Source organism: Protopterus annectens, chromosome 8.part0, assembly GCF_019279795.1.
Source record: "Protopterus annectens isolate FY-2018-M chromosome 8.part0, PAN1.0, whole genome shotgun sequence".
NCBI lineage: Eukaryota > Metazoa > Chordata > Ceratodontiformes > Protopteridae > Protopterus > Protopterus annectens.
Genome location: NC_056741.1, coordinates 1,677,229,146 through 1,677,247,598, shown reverse-complemented (window position 1 = coordinate 1,677,247,598; position 18,453 = coordinate 1,677,229,146). Strand labels below are relative to the sequence as shown.

The following is an 18,453-nucleotide window of genomic DNA, read 5'->3' as shown; positions in this document are numbered from 1 at the left end:
GGCATATAAAAAGCAAAACAGGTGCACCACTCAAAATAAGGAAAAAAGGTATAAAACATAATGACATTTTGTCAACATTTTTTGGAACAGGTTCACTAGCTGTGGGAGAAATAATGTTCTAATAGATGGACTTCTGTTGGAGAAATGCATCCTTGATAAACATTCAGTAACTAAGAAGCTACTGCACAGTAAATGAACTTTAAATATATTAATGGATGCAACAAACTGTTATGCAGTTTGTCATACATAGCCAATAAGTAGAAAGAGGTAGACAGTGTGTAGTGTTCCTTAAACTATGGTCTTAGCAAAAGTGCCATAAAATTCTATAAGCAAAAGGATACCACTTACGTACACACACACACGCATGCACGTAGGTGCATTTGTGCCCAGACACACATACATATGCACACAAACACACATAATGAATTAGTAAAAAAGGATAGATCAATTTTTGTGCTCCATATCACTTCAAAATGCACCCTATAAATCATTAATGAATCAATGCAGGTCTGCAATGAAGGCCTTAGCAAACACTTAGAGAAACTGTACAAAAGCAGGCAGTGATATAACAAAGACATAAGATCCATATAATAATCAGGCTAGAAAGCAGAAATGATAAAAAATCTAACAGTAGTAAAGTAAGGAGTGTTTTTTTATAGAATGATTTGTGCTTCTATACTGATTGTCTTTGGTCTGCATTCTTCTTCAAAAAGTAGACAGCTCTACTGATGAAAGAGTCTGGGAAGGATTATTTATTAGGGTTAACATTATAAAAAAAGTTTCCTGGCTTGTACTGTTAAGCCATGGGAGCTGAATGACAACCTTTTGATGGTACAAAGCTGCTCCATCTCACCTTCTTTCCTTTTGATGATCTTAAGAAAGAAGGGTATGCAAGGTTAAAAAACAAACATAAGCATCAGTCTGGCAGAAAAAAATGCATCTTTTACCCATTATGTGTTTGGAAGAAATATTGCTGTGGAGGTAAAAGTATGTTTTCTGAAAAGGGGTTTACAGATTTCAGATCTAACAGCTGATCCATGAGACACCATGACTGTAAGGCATAATACACATATAAATGTCTCACTTATTGTAAAACACTGGCATGGAAAGCATCTATTATCTGGCTGGGCATATTGGGCTGGCAATGGGGGGGGGTGGCAGAGGGACTCAGATCTGCATACTCTTGACACCCCTTTACCTATACTTCCTAACAGTAGCCACACAAACACATACCTAAAATAAAGAGTTGGGACCCCTGCTGCAAAGCACCTGTCTGTACAAGATCAATATGAATAAATGAATGAAGTTTTTCACTTAGAATAGTGTTTAAATTATATACTGACAATGAAATACAGTGAAGAAAGGTTGCTTATCTACTGAATTCACATTCTTGTTTCATCATTTGCTAAACTAACAGAAATAAAAAATAAAGTTTAACTCCTTGTCTCAAGTTATTTTGTGTTTGAAGAGTAGCCTAGCATGAACACTGTCTGTCATAAGTAAATTGCACTTAGTTTCTTTCAGGTCATCAAAACACAAGCAAAACAAGAGGCAAATTTCTTTCTGTTCCACGGATTGATTGATTTGAACACAAGGGAATTGGTGTAGTATAGGTAATATCTTCTGCATATATTTTACCCATAAATTAACCTCATCTTCCACTAATTTGAGTAGAATAACTTGCTTTTTCCTTAACGAACACATCCTTTAGTGCATTTCTGAATGGAGTAAGTGTGAAGGGTAACAGTTTGAAAAGAAATCTCAGCACAAATTGCAAGGCAATATTTTGGTTTATTACCTTTGTGAAAGAGTCATAAAATGTAGAAAGTGTGACAAGAAAACTATGTATGGAAAGCACACATGAAGAACAGCTCTTCACACAAAGAAGTGCCATTTAATTCAAAATAAAAGCTGTTTTTAAAGGTTACTTGTTTCATACCTCCTTTCTGATGTATGAAAGGTACAGTACAACTAAGCTATGCAAGGAAACAAAAATGATTTACCTCATTCTGTGTGACTGAATAGCCAGCTATTCCCATCGCACACTGAGAAACGAGTCCTATCCATTCCTTAATCCTTTTTCCCTCTTCTAGGAACAGAGTCAGAATTCAAAGCATCCCCTTTATTTCATCCAAGATGAGCCTAACAACCCTGTCAATCAGTGCAGACCATAGCGAACAGTTTTGTGTGTGACTGGAGTCTAGCTACTGGTTCAGCCCTAGAGCTGTGAAGAGACAATTCCCAACAGAAAGAAAGAAGCCCAGCTGGACAGCATGGAGAAGGAATCCAAATCTTTTGTCGGATACTACACCAAATTTAAAGACACATTCAAACTCCATATTACAAAAACAGCATTGAATGAAAAGGACCAAGGAGCTAAGCTTTTTGGTACATCACTGGATTTAGAGGTCCAGCCTGAAGAAATACCTGTGACAAAAAACATCTGTTCCATTTAGAGGATAAGACATCCATTAGAAAACCAAGTCCCTCACTCGTAAACTTTTCAGGTTGCTTAAAATGTCAAGAAACCTTTTGTTAGGACTTAAATAAATGGATGCCACTGAGAAATCCTGAAGCATAGTTAGGCTATAACTAACTTAAAATAAGCAGTCAAGTATAGCCAAATAAGTTAACAAGACAAGTGCTCTTTCCTATAAAACTACTTAATTTATATCAGATGTAACAAAATTTAACTGAATTCCTCAATATTGCTACCAGAATTCTTTCAAGCTTCTTACAGAATTTAAAGGTAAAATTAGGGGATGCAGTAATGAGGATCATCAACTTTCATCTCCCTTACAGACAGGATAGATGTTTTTTTTTTTGAATAAATACTCTTGTAGGAACACAGGGTTTAAGTTTTTATTAACTCACTTTCAATGTCATCTTCAGTAATATATGCACAAGGAGCATCTGCATAAGAGTACATATGGTGCAACTAAGCATGTTTAACATTTTAGAATCTTCTTGATCATCATTAAAGACAAGGCAGCTGTGTATCCGTTCTTCCACAATTATGTAAGGAGTTCATTTTCACCCACAGCCAAACTACAAAAAAACTCATGTATTCCTGAGATACACCACTTCTATAACTTGAGGTACCCACTGATTACCCTAAAATATGAGATATCAGATACTACTGCTTAGAATAGCAACTTTTTAAAATATAAAACTGGCTGATATTTAGCAGGCCACCAGACATTCGCCACATTTAAGAACATGTATGTCATTACTACCAAGTAAAATGCCATCAAACAGCTACCAACTGTTATCAATTTATTGGTTACAGGTTCAGTCCAACCAAATGTTCTTAACTGCATATCTGATCATTTAATACTTAGCCCAGTCGCACAATCAAACTGCCTTGCTCTGTTCTTAAACTGTATAAATAGCAAACTGCACCAGTCCTGACAGCATTATGCAAGAAATCACAAAATACCAGGTACTGCCTCTTACTATCATACCTCAGGGAATGCACTGTCAATCAACAACACTTAAGGAAGAAATCAGAGAAGTCAATAACCTGAGTGGCCACCTAACAGACTGGATGAAGTAAAATGTCCTACAGTACAAGACTGTAGTGGATAAAGAGTGCTTGATAAGAGATCCAGTTAAAAAAGATTTATAATCTGATATGACTAGATTTAGGGACATACAGTTACAGATTATATTTTGTGAACTGCATCACAGTCAGGCATCTGAATGGGCAGTATAACTGTGTGTGATCTGAATACAGCAATTATGAGCTTGCTTAAATTATTACCCAAACCTTTGCAGTTAGAACAAGAAGTAATGCAAGTGCAAGCTAGTAAATAGCAGGATAAGATCTACAGTGCATCATTCTGTAAAAAAGGATTTAAACATTTTTTTATTTTTTATTATGGCCATTCCGTTTCTACAACATGTACGAAAAATGCAAAAGTATGACGTTTGTTTAACATATCATCTTAGTGTCTAATGAACTTTATTTTCTACATGCTGTACCACTGATGAATACTTTGGTTAAATGTCCTCTTGTTTAAAAAACTATTAAAGTTGTGTACATTCAAAGTAAAAATACCATGAGCTCTATTGTATATATTTTTGGATTCCATAACACATGGCACTAAATGTAGACTAATGATATGTTCCACTGTAATCAAATTTTAACATGAATTAGATGTTTGGATATGCAGTAAATATGAATGTCTGTCACCTGGTTCAGGAACAGTTTACGTACCCAGTGAAGAAAACGAAATACATAAATATACAAATGCACAAAGGAAATCAATGCAAAACTAGAGGAAGTTCTTAGAAAAGGAAATGGCTTCAGTTATTTGCCTCAGTTTTTTTCCTCTCTTTTAATCACAGCAGAACAAAAAGATTCATATGCAAACAGTGTTTAATTGCTAATTAGGGCAGTGAGTGAATAAAGAGCTAACTCTCTGTAAATAGAAAAAAAAAATCCAGAGAAAAAAATGCACATAAACCTATGACGTTAAAAAAATTGGTTTATTATATACCACTTTAAGTGACAAAAGTAGTACCCCAATGATTGAGAGACTAATAGCCATCTGTACAGTTTCCTTTTTATGGGCTTATGAATGTGACAACCAGTCACAGTTAAGAAAAAGGACACAGTTGGGGCAGTCTGTCAGAGACCATTACGCAGCCCTGCCTTAACCCATGATGACCTAGCTCATTTCTCAGTCTCTATGTCTGTAATACCAGAACAAGTCCATCTCCAGTATGTGTCCATGGTTGTAGCATCCAAGCAAACAGTGCCAAAGTCAAGGTCCTCCCAAGTTGTAATGAACCTCCTGTCAGAATTCTTTGAACCTAAAAAGGGTTAAAAAAAAGTCAGTTCGTGATCAGCACTGAAAGAATTCATGTCAGTGACACAAAATATGGCACTGCTGTCCACAATCAGATGCACAAATGTAAACAGGTATACAAGAAACAGTCTTCTCCAACAAATGGTGTTGGTATCTAAAAGTACTAGACAATAGTTTTTTGAAATAAGTGAATGTGTGCCTGTAGCCAATATGCACACCCTCACCCAAGCAGAGTATCGAAACAGCATACAACGATTTTATGAGAAGGGGGCTGCTGACCAAAATCTGGGGAATCACTGTCCCCCATTAGCAATGGGCCCCCCATACTGTATGTAGATATCTGTGCATCAGGTATGCTCATACTGTGGACCACAGCCACCTGGTTCAGAGGTGGATGTGTTATCAACTCTGCCATAATGAAATCAAAAGTCCATGGTCTACATGTTTCCACTTCTAATCAAAAACACAGGGTTGCAAGGAAGTCACTGAACACAAACACAGCTCGACAGATGAAATTTGTTGTCACGTGACAACAAATTTTATCTGTCGAGCTGTGTTTGTGTTCAGTGACTTCCTTGCAACCCTGTGCTTTTGGTTACTGGTCGCTTTGGAGGGTTGTTTTCCTCTGTTACAAAGCATTATAAAATCTTTCACATTTATACGCTGTGCAGATCTTGGGCTTCACACATGTGAAATCAAGCTGGATATCATCACATTTGAGCCTATATATTTAAATCTGCACTGACTAGATGGTGGAAGTGTGTGCCACATAATGCATATCTTCCTAGAAGCAGTTACAATAAAGATCTGAATGGAAGCACATCTACAGTCCATGCTATTTAAACGTCTATGTCTTACATATGCCAGAAGTGAAGAAACATATTCATACAAGTTGAGAAATGTAAACATACAAACTCTCAAAAATAAATAAGTATGAAAATACAGTCTTCTGGCTGGAAGATAATTTAGCAGAAACAGGAAACTTTGGATTTACTGTGTGGAACAGCCAAGAAGCAACATGTTGCTCAGGAAGAAGCCTCAAAGTCATTTACCTTTCAAGAGCAGAAATACAAAACAGCAGCAACTAGACAGAAGTTCTTGAACTATGAGACAAAAACGACCTTTGACATCTGATGTGTATATGGGCAGTGTGTCTTAAAGAAGGTAAGATTTTAGAATTCTAAGACTTACAAATGCGGGTTCTGGAGCAAACGTGAATATAAGAAAATGAGGTTATTGTCGCTTTCGTGTTAGGACATGAATAAGCAAATGGGTTCTGTTCAAACAACTTTATTACATACAAACACATTACAACTTAAGTAACTTGAATACAATTAATAAATATGATCATGCATACTCAACTCCCTAGCTGCTCTTTCAAAATGACACTAAGGTTGTGCACGTGTGCGGGTTATACACATGCACATAGAGAAGATACAAGCACACAAACTTTACACTCTGAGCTACAGTTATTATATACAAAGTCTGAAACTGCGTGTTTCACTGTTTACCCCTTTCCCTGAGGTACAGCAATCTTAGAATTACTATCAATAAGGAGAGGGAGTAGGAAACATCCCTAAAGCCAACCACCCTACGCAAAAATATGTAAGGAAAGTACACTAACTTTCAAAATTCATTGCTGTCTTACTTTTGTGATTTATTTTTTTGTAATTTTAGGTCTCAAAATTACCATAGGAAGTATTTGCTGACACTCCATACACCTGTTCTACTCAACTGAAGAATCAAGCCAAAGACCTGAATTTGATGAGAAGCACCATTAATAAATGAAAATACTTTATGGCATCAGAAATGATCAAACGGCACATTGCTAAGAAAAGCAGAAGGAATTAAATTACACACATACAATTAAAATAATTAACTGTGGAAAAAAGAAGTGTACAAGACAAAATACAAGTCAAATAAAAAGGTGAAAAAAAGTAATAAAGTTAAATTGTTCTTTAATACTATTATAGGTTCATAGGTAGGTACTAAGCTATCTGCCCGAGGGTATTTATAAGCCTAGCCAGACTGTCGGCTTTTGCCACCCCATTGATTAACTGATCCTCTGTCAAGCAGAGCCAATGAAGTGATCCCAGGGGTGTATTTTCTGTTACCCATCCACTCTTCAAGGTTTCTCTTGAAGAGTGTTAGTGAGAGGCTCTGCCTGATGCAGTTTGGAATTTTGCTCCAAAGCATGGGGAGTCTGACAGGAATCTATCCCTCCAGCATGTTCTCTTTATTGTTGTGGTGAGGTTTAGCTCACTAGAGCATGTGGCTCGCAGTGACTTGGATTTCTTTAGGTGGAGCATGTCCATCAATTCTGAGTTGGACATGGCTTTGTAAATCAGGCAGAGATCACACCTCTGCATAAGGGATATGCCACTGAGTACAGCTGGAGTTTTTTTAAGTCGAGCTGCAATATGTTTGAGGCCAGTAATTCTCTTGGTGAGGTACTTTTGTGTTCTTTCCAGCTGTTGGAAGTGTCTTGTGAGGCACATCCCAAACGGGGCATTGTACTCTATGATGGGTCTAATGAGTGATGAGTAGAGGGGCACTATAACCTCTATTTCTAGATGCAAACCATTTAGTAATTAGATGGGCCACATAGAAGGATTTCCTAACTACTTTGGCAATATGATTGTCAAAGGAGAGATTACTATCTACCTGGGTCCCCAGATCTCATTACCTCTTCTGTATTAAGGGGGCTGCCACCTATGTGGTAATTTGTGGGCATTTTGTTTTTCCCAAATGGGATGACTATGCATTTTTTGTTATTTAGCTTGAGGCCATGACTTTGACACCAGGTGTCCATCCCAGTAAGGCCCTTTTGGAGGATGTCTGTGTCAGCCGGAGAGTCAATTATAGCTCCCAGTTTGCAGTCATCAGCAAACTTGGTTAGCCACAGTCCTTCTGTTTGCCTGTACTTCTGAGAAGTATATGCCGAACAGTAGGTGTCCCAGGACCGAGCCTTGTGGGACACCACTTGTGACTGGTTTAGAGTCAGACCTGGAGCCCGCTATTCTTACCGTGTGAGTTCTGTCTGTAAGCCAGTTGGCAACCCATGTCATGACGTAGGGGTTTATGTTCAGTTTTTCTGTAATACCGAGTGGGGTATGGTGTTGAAAGCCTTGGTGAGGTCAAAGTAGGCTGTGTGAACCACCTTTCCCCCGTCTATGGCCTTAGTGATTGTCTCGAAAAAGTCAACCAGGTTTAGTAGGAATGATCTGCCCTTAAAGCCGAACTGGGTCAGGTCAAGTGTTTGGAGGTTCCCAATGTCTGTTAATGAGTTCCATGATGACGCGCTCCATAGCCTTGCAGACCAGGCTAGTCAGGCTTTTGGGGCGATAGTTACCAGGGTCAGTTGTGGCCCCTATTTTGTGGAGAGGAATAACTGTTGCTGTGTGCCATTCTATGGGCATGTAGCCTGTGAAGAGGCTGAGGTTGAATAGCGTGTTTAGGTGGGGAGTTGGTTTGTTCTGTAGTTCGTGCAAGACGCCGCCTGGGACACCATCTGGTCCCATTGACACTGTGTTTTTCGCTTTTGAAAGGGCTGTTTTCACCTGTGCGTCTGTGATTTTTGGGACACTACACTTTTCCGGTACTGTTGTGGACCCTTTTGGTTGTGAGAGGAGGGTGAAGTTTGCACTGAATCTGCCAGGATGTTGGCAATATCAGTGGGTTCAGTATATTTTGTGCTATTTTGCACTAGTGCAGAGCATACCTGTGAGTTGCCACTTAGATTCTTAACATAGCTAAAGAAGGCTTTGTGGTTATCTTTTGAATCCTTGGCTATTTTTCTTTCAAAGTTAGCCTTGGATGATTTCATGAGGGACCTTAGTTTCTTACTGATACTGATCAGGGATGTCTTTCCTTCTTGGGATTTGCTTTTTTTCTGAACTAGTTTCCTCCTCCTACTGTATAGCCTGTTTATGGCAGGGGTCCACCAAACTGGTTTCCTTCTCTTAGAGGAGCGAGTCTTGGTTTTGCTAGGGATGGCATGATCAATGCATCCTTGTAGGTGCTCATAGAGTGCATTTGTAAAGGTTTCTGCATCTTGGGCAGCGCTATCCTTTAGCATGGGGGATGTGAAACTTACCACATCTGTCTTAAGTAAGGTGAAGTTTGCTTTAGAAAAGTTTTTTTACTGTGGTTTCCTTAGTTGTGGGTGGTGGTGGTGTGTGGACATCCAGAGTGATTAGTTTATGGTCTGATCTAACCAGTGATGGGTTGACCTCCTGGTGTGGAACACTTGTTGCCCATGATGGTGATGACAAGGTCCAATATGTTTTCACCTCTGGTAGGGGAGTTTACCAGCTGATCCAGAGCGTTTTGAGTTGATGAATTCCAGGAAGCGCTGGGCCTGGGAGTTTGTACTCTAGTAGTCTTCCCAATGAATGGTAGGTTAATTGAAATCGCCCAATATCAGGGCATTCAGTAGGACCTTCATGTTTTCCAGTGTCTCCAGAAAGGTGGAGTGGTTGTCCTCGGTCATGGAGGTTGATCTGTGGCAGGCCACAATTTGCATTACAGATTTGCCCAATGTTAGTTGCACATGGATGACCTCAGAGGTATCATGCTGCGCCACTAACCTGGAGGTGTAGGTATCCTTAATGAACATGGTTACACCCCCTCCATTTTAGTAATCAGAAAGAAAACCATAAAAAGCACAAGTAGTATGGTGATTTTAAAATTTAAACTGCACGTAGTTACATGCAAAACATGAAGAAATACCTTGCATTTAATCAGTTTTGCAGAAGTTAGATACATAAAATAATTTCCAAGGATGTGTCAAAATCTTTTTTAAACAATCTGATGTTAGTGAACTAAAACATTAAAAATATCCATGTGCCCAGAGACTTCAGGAACATTCATGCAGATGTTTCTGTCCACTGACTGAGATCCCTGAAAAAATTCCCATTAAAGGGAAGAAAGGCTTTGGAAAACATACCCATGAAGGGGAGGAAGGCTTTGAGTACATTGTGCAACCAGAATTTCTTTACACATTTATCTATCAAAAAACAGATTTAAAGTGGGAGAGCCTTTCATCAAAGATGCAGGACAGGAGAAGAAAAAGCAAACAAGGGGAGTGTGGATTTGTGAGGACATTCAATACTGCCTGCTTAAGTATTGTTGCTCATCCAGTCTGGTCAGGAAAAAACAGACAAGCTGTTGTGGGTTCAGTTCAAGCAGCTTTGTTACACACAAACACATTAGGAATGAGGCTTTGCAACATAAACAAACTTATAAACAGACTGACTACCACACTCATACATGTTAACACTCTGGCTAGTGTCTCAAAATGGTACGACCGCCTGCACATGCTCACTATTTATATGCACGTGCTTACATCTGAAAAATGCTTAACGGTACATACACAAGCTCTGTTCTGCAAATATGAAGAGATTTTCCTCTCCTTTGCCACCTCATTGCTTGCCTTTGCCTCTGCTATCTCAGCTTATGGAGTCTACTTCTTTTAAAAAGACCTTTCTTGTTCCATTTGATTTACTTGGCTTTACTGAAAAAGGAAATTGCTTAGCAAGATAGTTCCTACTACAACTGAGGATGGGAGGTGTAACAACTGCTTAACAAATTTTATGGTCCTTCAATTGTTTGACTCTCTTCTGGAATTTTAAATGACATACTGTGAAACAAGAGTAAACAAGGAGTTCTTGCATTAGGGAGAATGCAGTAAATGCGGTTTTGAAATCCTGAGCCAGACATGTCTTCTAATAAATGCACTTGTACTGATAACCCTAGGCAGCCACTGACATCTTATTCATATTTACCCCCAGGCATCCACTGCATATTACCCACATTTACCAGAGTCTTACCCACATTTACCCCTAGGCATCCGCTACGTTACCCACATTTTACAGTGTACTTTTCCGCTTTAAAGGCTAAGCCTGGCAAGTTTATCATCTTTAATGGCTTTACCATGAATTTGTCATATCTTCTAACTTACATATTTGATCATGTGGGTTTGACAATTTACTGCTCTAAAGAGTAGATGTATCGTTAAGCCAAATTTGTCTAGTTTATGGCTCTGCCCTCCTTATTGTTAGGGAGTTCACTGAACCCTGTAGCCAACTTTAATCTGCTAGAGTTGTGCAGGGAGATTACAGGCTTCTAGGATTCAATGGATCATGCAGTAGGATCTGTCCAGCTGAACCATTAAATCCTAGCCCCTTGTAGGATCTGCTCTGCATGAGCTACTGAACCCTAGCCCCTGTAGGTTCTAGGAGGCAGAATCAAAGCTTCAGTATACAGTGATGGCAGTGGCTTTAACTCATCAATTTCAAAGCCAGACAAAAAGATTTATGAGAACCTGAGACTTCCATGGAGCTCCACTTGAAGTGTTCTCTCATCAGATTAAATGCTCTCCAAATGAGATGCCTGCTATAAAAAAAACAATTGAGACAGTGTCCCCATAATCTGCTTCACAGCCAAGGGGAGAGGAGATCTCTGTGGGACTCTGTGGGACTCTTATACATCATTTGGAGATCTCTGTGGGACTCTTATACATCGTTTGGTCTCCAGGAAATCAGAAGGGGGCGAGTTTCTCTCATTTTGCGGAGGATCTCTTCCCACAGATACCATGGCCTTTTATAAGGCTATCCAGTGCCTGGCCATAACATAGTCATTTGCAAAATTTAAAGTGGCAGACCTTACAGCTAAAACTCATATAGTAGACAATGGGCCCTTGGGATTCAGTCCTCAAATAGTAATAGGCAGTTTTCCTGCCAACACAGAGGGAAGCCAGAAAAGTTAAGAATAACCTAGCTCACTGCCACCTCCACCCAATGGTGCAGTACTAATTTGCAAAGGAATGATTTCTACTGTGGACTCATCAAAATTAGTATTCAACCTGGAAAGCTTGGTTGGTTGGCTGCAAACCTGGTCAACAAGAGGTGAAGACATATAGGGATGCAGAAAGAACAGGCCGTGGAACTAAGGGCAGACAAACCAATACCTCTCAGGCAATGTAGGAGCAACGTGCTAATGCTCTTGGCTTGCAGAATCTTCAACAAGAGGTCCCCTTGTTTTCTCCATTTCCCCAAGCCTTTTTATCCCTTGGAGATGCTTTCTTTGTACTAAAATAAACAAATCTTCTAAAAGTGAAGAAAGATACCAGGATGCTGCTAAAATCCAATGGAAAAAAGTTCAATTCCAAAAGGCTTGTGACATTAGTTTGTTGCTTTCATTTTAGTAAAAAAAAAAAAAAGTCTCCATCTCTGGTTGCCTCACCAAAAAAGACATTCAAAAAGATTGAGAGATATTAGAAGAAAGAATAATACTTGCACAAGAAAAACTGTCAAAAACATCAAATGACAATTTATGTTCATTAGTACAACAGATCTACGAAAAGCATTACATAGAAAAAACTTTGGACCACCTGGATAAAGAAGAAATAGACGAAGTGCGAAAATATAAAGAACAAAACCCAGAGATTTTTGAAAGGTATAAAAAAGAAATATGGACACGGGAAAGAAGAGAGATCTGATACAGTGCAATTTATGCAAGGGAGAAACCAAAATTAAGCAAGCAATACAAAATAAATGAATAAATAAAAAGCAGCTCCAAAGATATTTGAAGAGAAATACGGGCAAAGGCAACCAGATATAGACAATTTCACAACACAAAAATAAGAACACAAAGGGGAATGTAGAACAAAAGATTAGTAATGTAGAAGTTAAACAAATAAAAGCTGAAGTTATGGAATATTTAGGAAGTGAAGGATTTAGCGTAGAAAGTCTAACTGTATATCACAGCATGATGGAACAATGTGCCTCCATATTAAGGAGAAAGATGTAGAGTGGGAAACATTTGAAGAAAGAATATGGAGATGGGAAAGAAAGAGATTTGATATGGTGCAATAATTATGCAAAGCTGAAAGCAAAACTAATCAATACAAAAAAGCAGCACCAAAGATATTTGAAAAATGCAGGCAAAGGCTCCTGGATATGAAAAATTAACAATAAAAAAAGAAAACAAAGGGGAAAAGAAAAAAAAAAGATTAGTAATGGAGAAATTAAAGAAATAGATTACCTGCAAAGTGAAAGATTTAGTGTAAAAAATCCAACTTTGGTAACGTCACTGCATGATGGAACAATAAGTCCTCAAATTAAGGTGAAACGGAAATCATCTGATCACCTGCCACATGATGATGCTTTGGAGCCTTTCACAGGAAACCAGTACAAAAGTTCAGTTGGAATTGCACAGCAAGGGAAGAAACAGGAATCAGTGACTACTCTGACGCAGGCAATATTGTTAAGTGATGGGGTTAATGAGTTCCCATACAAAGGAGCAACACTTGACGTAGGATGCAGCTGAAGAGGATATGCCACAGGAAGACATTTTGGAGCTTTCTGTAGAATGCCTGCAGGAAAGAGTGAAGAATGTGCCCTCAGTTTAGAAGAAAATGATCTAAGGGAAGTGTTGCTTGACTTAACAGGGATAGACAGACATATTAAGATCGATAAAAGAAATTGACTACAGAAAGTAAATAAGACCCATAACGTTAGAAGTCTGACAATTGTTCAGATTATTGTGTTCAGTTTTAACAGAAATGTATGTGATATAACAGAAGTAAATGGGGTACATTACTGTGCGGCTAAACTAATAACAAAGTCTTACCACAAAAATATACAGTAGTAAGGAAAATGAAATGTAGAAATAAAAAGCCATGATGGAAACATTCAATTGAGAAAACTATAAAGCAGTTAAGACAAGAAGGGTCACTGTTAGAGTAGAGAAGGAAGAGCAGATCAACAAAAATACTTAGATGTGATAAAAGGAAAGTACAGTTGTGTACATTTACCATAAATGTAGATGTTAGAGTGTATTCACTGTTGCAGTCATTACATTTGGGTAATCCTGCTGGCAGGTTGCCCTCATCCAGCTTGAATTACAAAGTCTTGGGTCCTGCTTTGGCTGCTGTCGCCCCTTCCCTGACGTCAGGTTGTCAGGGGTATAAAAGAAGCAGCCAACGCCATTTTCTTCAGTTTTTCTTGCCCCAGAAATACACCAATATAAATTTTACCTTCATCTATAAGCAAATACACCACATAGGTTGTATAAATCAGACAAGGAAAGATAAGATCAAAAGAAAAAAGTGGGAATGTGGGTGGGTAACCTGGACTGCAACAGTGAACACGCTCGAACATCTACATTTATGGTAAGTGCACACAACTGTACTATGTTCTTTATGTTTCACAGTTGCAGCCATTACATTTGGGTAGAGTCCCAAAGCTATGGTTGGGAGGCTGGAGCTAGACAGCAGTAGGAGCAGCTATGAGGCCCTGCAGAACTGCAGTGGCAAAGCCTGCCCTGGATTTAGAGCAGAGTAGCAGATGATAATGCTTTGTGAAGGTGTGCACTGAACTCCAAGTAGCCATCTCTAAAATGCCCCTGGTTGGTACTCCCCTGAGAAAGGCTACTGAAGTGGCTGCAGCTCTGGTGGAATGTGGCCTAATGCCCTTAGGCACTGGCTTGCCATGGTGTAAATAGCAGAAATGAATGCAGTGGCCTAACCACTTAGAAATAATCTGCTTTGAGATGGCCTTTCCTTGTGATCCTGCAGCATATGCCACTAGTAATTGCTCTGTCTTCCTGAAGGCTTTGGTTCTGTCCAAGCAGAATCGAAGTTGTCTGTGGACATCCAAAGAATGCAGAATTCTCTCCCCCTTGTTTTGTGGATTTGGATAAAAAGTTGGCAGATGAATAGTTTGGTTAAGAGCCACACTGGACACCACTTTAGGCATAAATGTTGGGTTTGTCCTCAGGGAGACCCTGTCTGGATGAAAAATGCTAAAAGGTTCCACAGCCATGAGTGCCTGTAGCTCTGAAACTTGTCTTGCAAAAGTATTTGCTAGGAGCAGAGCTGTTTTCCAAGATAAAAACTTTATATCAGCAGTAGCAGCTGGCTCAAAAGGAGGCAGGGTGAGCTTTTCCAAGACATAGTTGAGGTCCCATGCAGGTACTGGTAATCTCCTTGGAGGCCTTAAATTTTTGGCTCCTCTGAGGTACTGCTTTAATAAAGGATGAGAAAAAAGTGGTGGCTCTATTGTAATGAGCCGAAATGGCAGAGGCATGAATTTTAATTGATGAAAAAGATAGGCCTTTGTCCAGCATCCCATTTAAGTATTGCAAAATCTGAGGAATATTTGATACAGTTTTATCAGCTCCTTGTGCCTGGTTCCAAGCACAGCATCTCTTCCATTTTCCAGCATAAGACTTTCTAGTACTAGGCCTTCTGGCTTCCAGAATGACATCCATCACAGCTTTACTGAGAGGTGTTTTTTTGTATGACTACATTATCTGCCATGCTGCCAAGTTTAATGTCCTAAGTTGGCTGTGCAGGATCTGATTGTTTTGCTGGGACAGTAGATGAGGTATTTGAGGTAAGGTCCAAGCTGGGTATAGAGACAAGTCCCTTAGGATTGGATACCAGGACTGGCGTTGCCATTTGGCTTCTCCTGTCTGACCTGTAGGAGTACCTTGGGGAGGAGCGGCAGTGGGGGAAAGGCATATACTGATAGGTTTTCCCAGCTGAAAGATAGGGCGTCCACTTTCCATGCTTGTCTGTGATAAGTCCTTGTGCAGAATCCTTTTAGTTGGTAATTGTGAGGGGAGGCAAATAGATCTATGTCCGGGCATCCCCATTTCCTTATGCTGAAGACTTGTGGATCCAGCTTCCACTTGTGGGGATCCATGAGGTTTCTGCTTAGTTCATCTGCCAGAGTATTTTCCTTTCCTGGCAAGAATTGTGCCTGCAGATGTACTTGGTAAGTCAAAGCTGTGTCCCACAAGGTCATGGCTAGTCTGCAAAGGGGGTAAGAATGTGTACCCCCCCCTGCTTATTTATATACCACATGACCGTGGTGTTGTCTGTCTTTATCAGTAGTTGTCCTGGATGAAGTTGGTCCTTGAAGGCTGTCAGGGCATTTTGAACAGCTAGCATCTCTTTTTGATTGATATGTAGATGCATTTGGTTTGAGGACCATGTCCCCTGAATGCATCTTCCTGCCATGTGGGCCCCCAGGCATAATCTGATGCATCCGTTGTTAATGTCTGCCTAGCTGGGGGTAATGTGAATGGCTGTCCCCTGTTCTGGTGACAAGCCTTTGCCCACCATCGAAACTCCTGTTGCAGGCAGGGAATGAGAGTAATTATAGTTTCCAGGCTGTGGCAATATTGAGTCCAAACACTTTTTAGGTACCATTGAAGTTTCCTCATATGCAGTCTTGCATATGGAATTAGTAGGATGCAGGATGCCATGAAGCCCAAAGCCTGCAGAATTTTTCTTGCAGATAACTAGGCCTTTGTTGCCAACATTTTGAAATGGGTAGTCAGTTGCCTTTGTCTGGCGTGAGATAAGCCATCTGGGCAATTGTATTCAAGCTTGCACCCAGGAATATTATCTCTTGAGAGGGTACTAGGTTTGATTTCTTTTTGCTGACTGTGTACCCTAGGCATGTTAGAAGTCTTTTCACAAACGCCAGATGTTGAAGAAGAATGTCCTTGTTTTCTGCTTGAATTAGACAGTCATCCAAGTAAGGATATATTTGTATTCCTCTGTCTGCAGAATGCAATTACTGGTGCCAGGCACTTTGTAAAGACCCTGGGCGCAGTAGACAAGCCAAAGGGCAGTGCAGAGAATTGGTAATGCATTGAATCAGCCTTGAATCGGAGGTATCTTCTGCATGATTGTCTGATTGGAACATGCAGGTATGCCTCTTTTAGGTCTAAAGTCACCAGCCAAGCATTCCTGCCCAGCATGGGCAGAAGCTGCTGCAAAGTCAACATTTTGAATTTTGGAATATCGAGGAATGTGTTCAGAACAGATAGGTCCATTATCGGCCTCCAGGCCTGGTCTTTTCTGGGTACCAAGAACAGTCGAATAAAATCCTTGTCCCTGCTCTTGCTCTGGTACTTGTTGAATGGCCCCCATGTCCATGAGGGATGAGACTTGTTTTTGTGTCTCTGCCCATTGATTTTTTTGGCAGATCCGGTCAGCCATTTGCCTTTGGCAGAGTATGGAAATGGAACTTGTAGCCTTGTGACACTATATTTAGAACCCACTTGTCCTGGGTTATAATGTGCCAATTTTGAGCAAAAAGTGCTAATGTTCCCCCTAAGGGTGCTGCCAGAAGATAAGTGCTTGGTGCAGGCAGGGGGGGGGGGGGGGGAGTCATTGGGACTTTTTCCTGTATGTTTGTGATTTATCTTCTCCAACTTTGCTTTGACCTATAAGAACCTTGCGCCTGGGATCTGCTCCTAGGGCATCTGGATCTGCCCCTTTGAAATCTGTCTGACACAGGAAAGGACCAATTTTTTGTAGGCCAGTGTCTACTAATCCTAGGTGGCTGTACTTGTAAAAAATCTTTAACAGTTTGCATAGATTTAGCTTTGTCCTCCATTTTCTTTAACACCTCTTCTGCCTTAACACCAAACAAAGTATCATGCTGTAAAGGTGCATCTAGGAATTTAACTTTAACATGATCAGGCAGATTTTGTTCCTTTAACCAAGCATGCCTCCTAATTATAGAACCCGTAACTGCGGCCCTGCAGAAGGCCTCCAAAGAATCAAAACCACATTGCAAGGTATGCTTTCCAACTTGTTCAGCTGCATGCAATAAATCCTGCATTTCCTTGTTTTCTGCACATTCAGAGTTTAACATTTTCTGTGTAAGCAATCCCATGACATGTTGCTGATACTTGAGCATATGAAACTGACAGTTTAAGGCCCTTATAGCCAAGGTAGCAGATGTGTAAACCTTTTTTCCCCCCATCTATCCAGTGCCCTTGAATCTCTGTCAGAGGGGGGTAGGGTTTTTTGCAGTGGATGCCTTAACTCCTTTTGGACCCTGTGAAATACTTTCTGGGTCTGCAGCAGGGTTTTTAAAAAGAAATTTGTGAAGGAACCCTGTAATATCTGTCAGGCTTAAAAGGAGCTGGGGATAAGGAGTCAGGGGTCACACTAGACTCCGAAAACACATCTACAATGATGACAATACACAGGTGGAATGGCTAGAGGCTTGTGTTTAGGTAGTAAAAGGAAATCCCTGAGCCTCTTTTTAGATTCTGAAAAATCTTGGCTCTCTCCCAGTGGAAATGCTCCCTCATGGTATGCAAGGTTTCCCCAAAAGAATAGTCCTCTGGAGGAGAAGCTGAAGGTATAGATTCTTCAGCATCAGAATTCTCATGGGGGGAAGAGAATATTGCTGATCAGAAGAGGAATCAGAAGAAATAGAAACCTGATCTGAAGATTCACAGTCAGACTCTTGCCTAGGCCTCTTAGCAGGAGAGGGATTGGAACCCCTGATCAAGGTAATCAAGTCTTCGGCCATTTTGAGCAGCTGTTTTTTGGGCATAGAGGCCTGTCCACGTGGCTCTTGAGTTTCTTTGCTTTAGTCTTTGCCTTTGAAGCTGACGTTGGTTTAATGTAAAGATGTTTAGGTCTGAATACACCCTCAGAAGCCGGTGCCTGCTCAGCGGCTCCGGACCCATCTGAGGGTATAGCATCTGAGGCTCCAATACCTTGAGTTTCCAGCGGCATGGTTGACTCCACATGGAGTCTGTAGTGGCCTGAGAGTAGCGGGTGTCAGGGGCTGCGAAAGTGCCTCTGAGAACTGGTGAC

The 18,453-nt window shown here is 40.2% G+C and overlaps 1 protein-coding gene across 1 annotated transcript in view; it reads right to left on the bottom strand.

Moving 5' to 3' along the window:
- Positions 1–4,472: 4,472 nt before the first annotated feature.
- Positions 4,473–18,453, bottom strand: part of LOC122808527 (glucose-6-phosphate exchanger SLC37A2-like) — a 635,225-nt gene continuing 621,244 nt past the window's right edge. Inside the window, exon 6 of the mRNA XM_044079482.1 lies at positions 4,473–4,818. Within this exon, the coding sequence (XP_043935417.1) occupies positions 4,803–4,818 (16 nt within the window). The 3' untranslated portion in view covers positions 4,473–4,802. The remainder of the gene's footprint in view (positions 4,819–18,453) is intronic.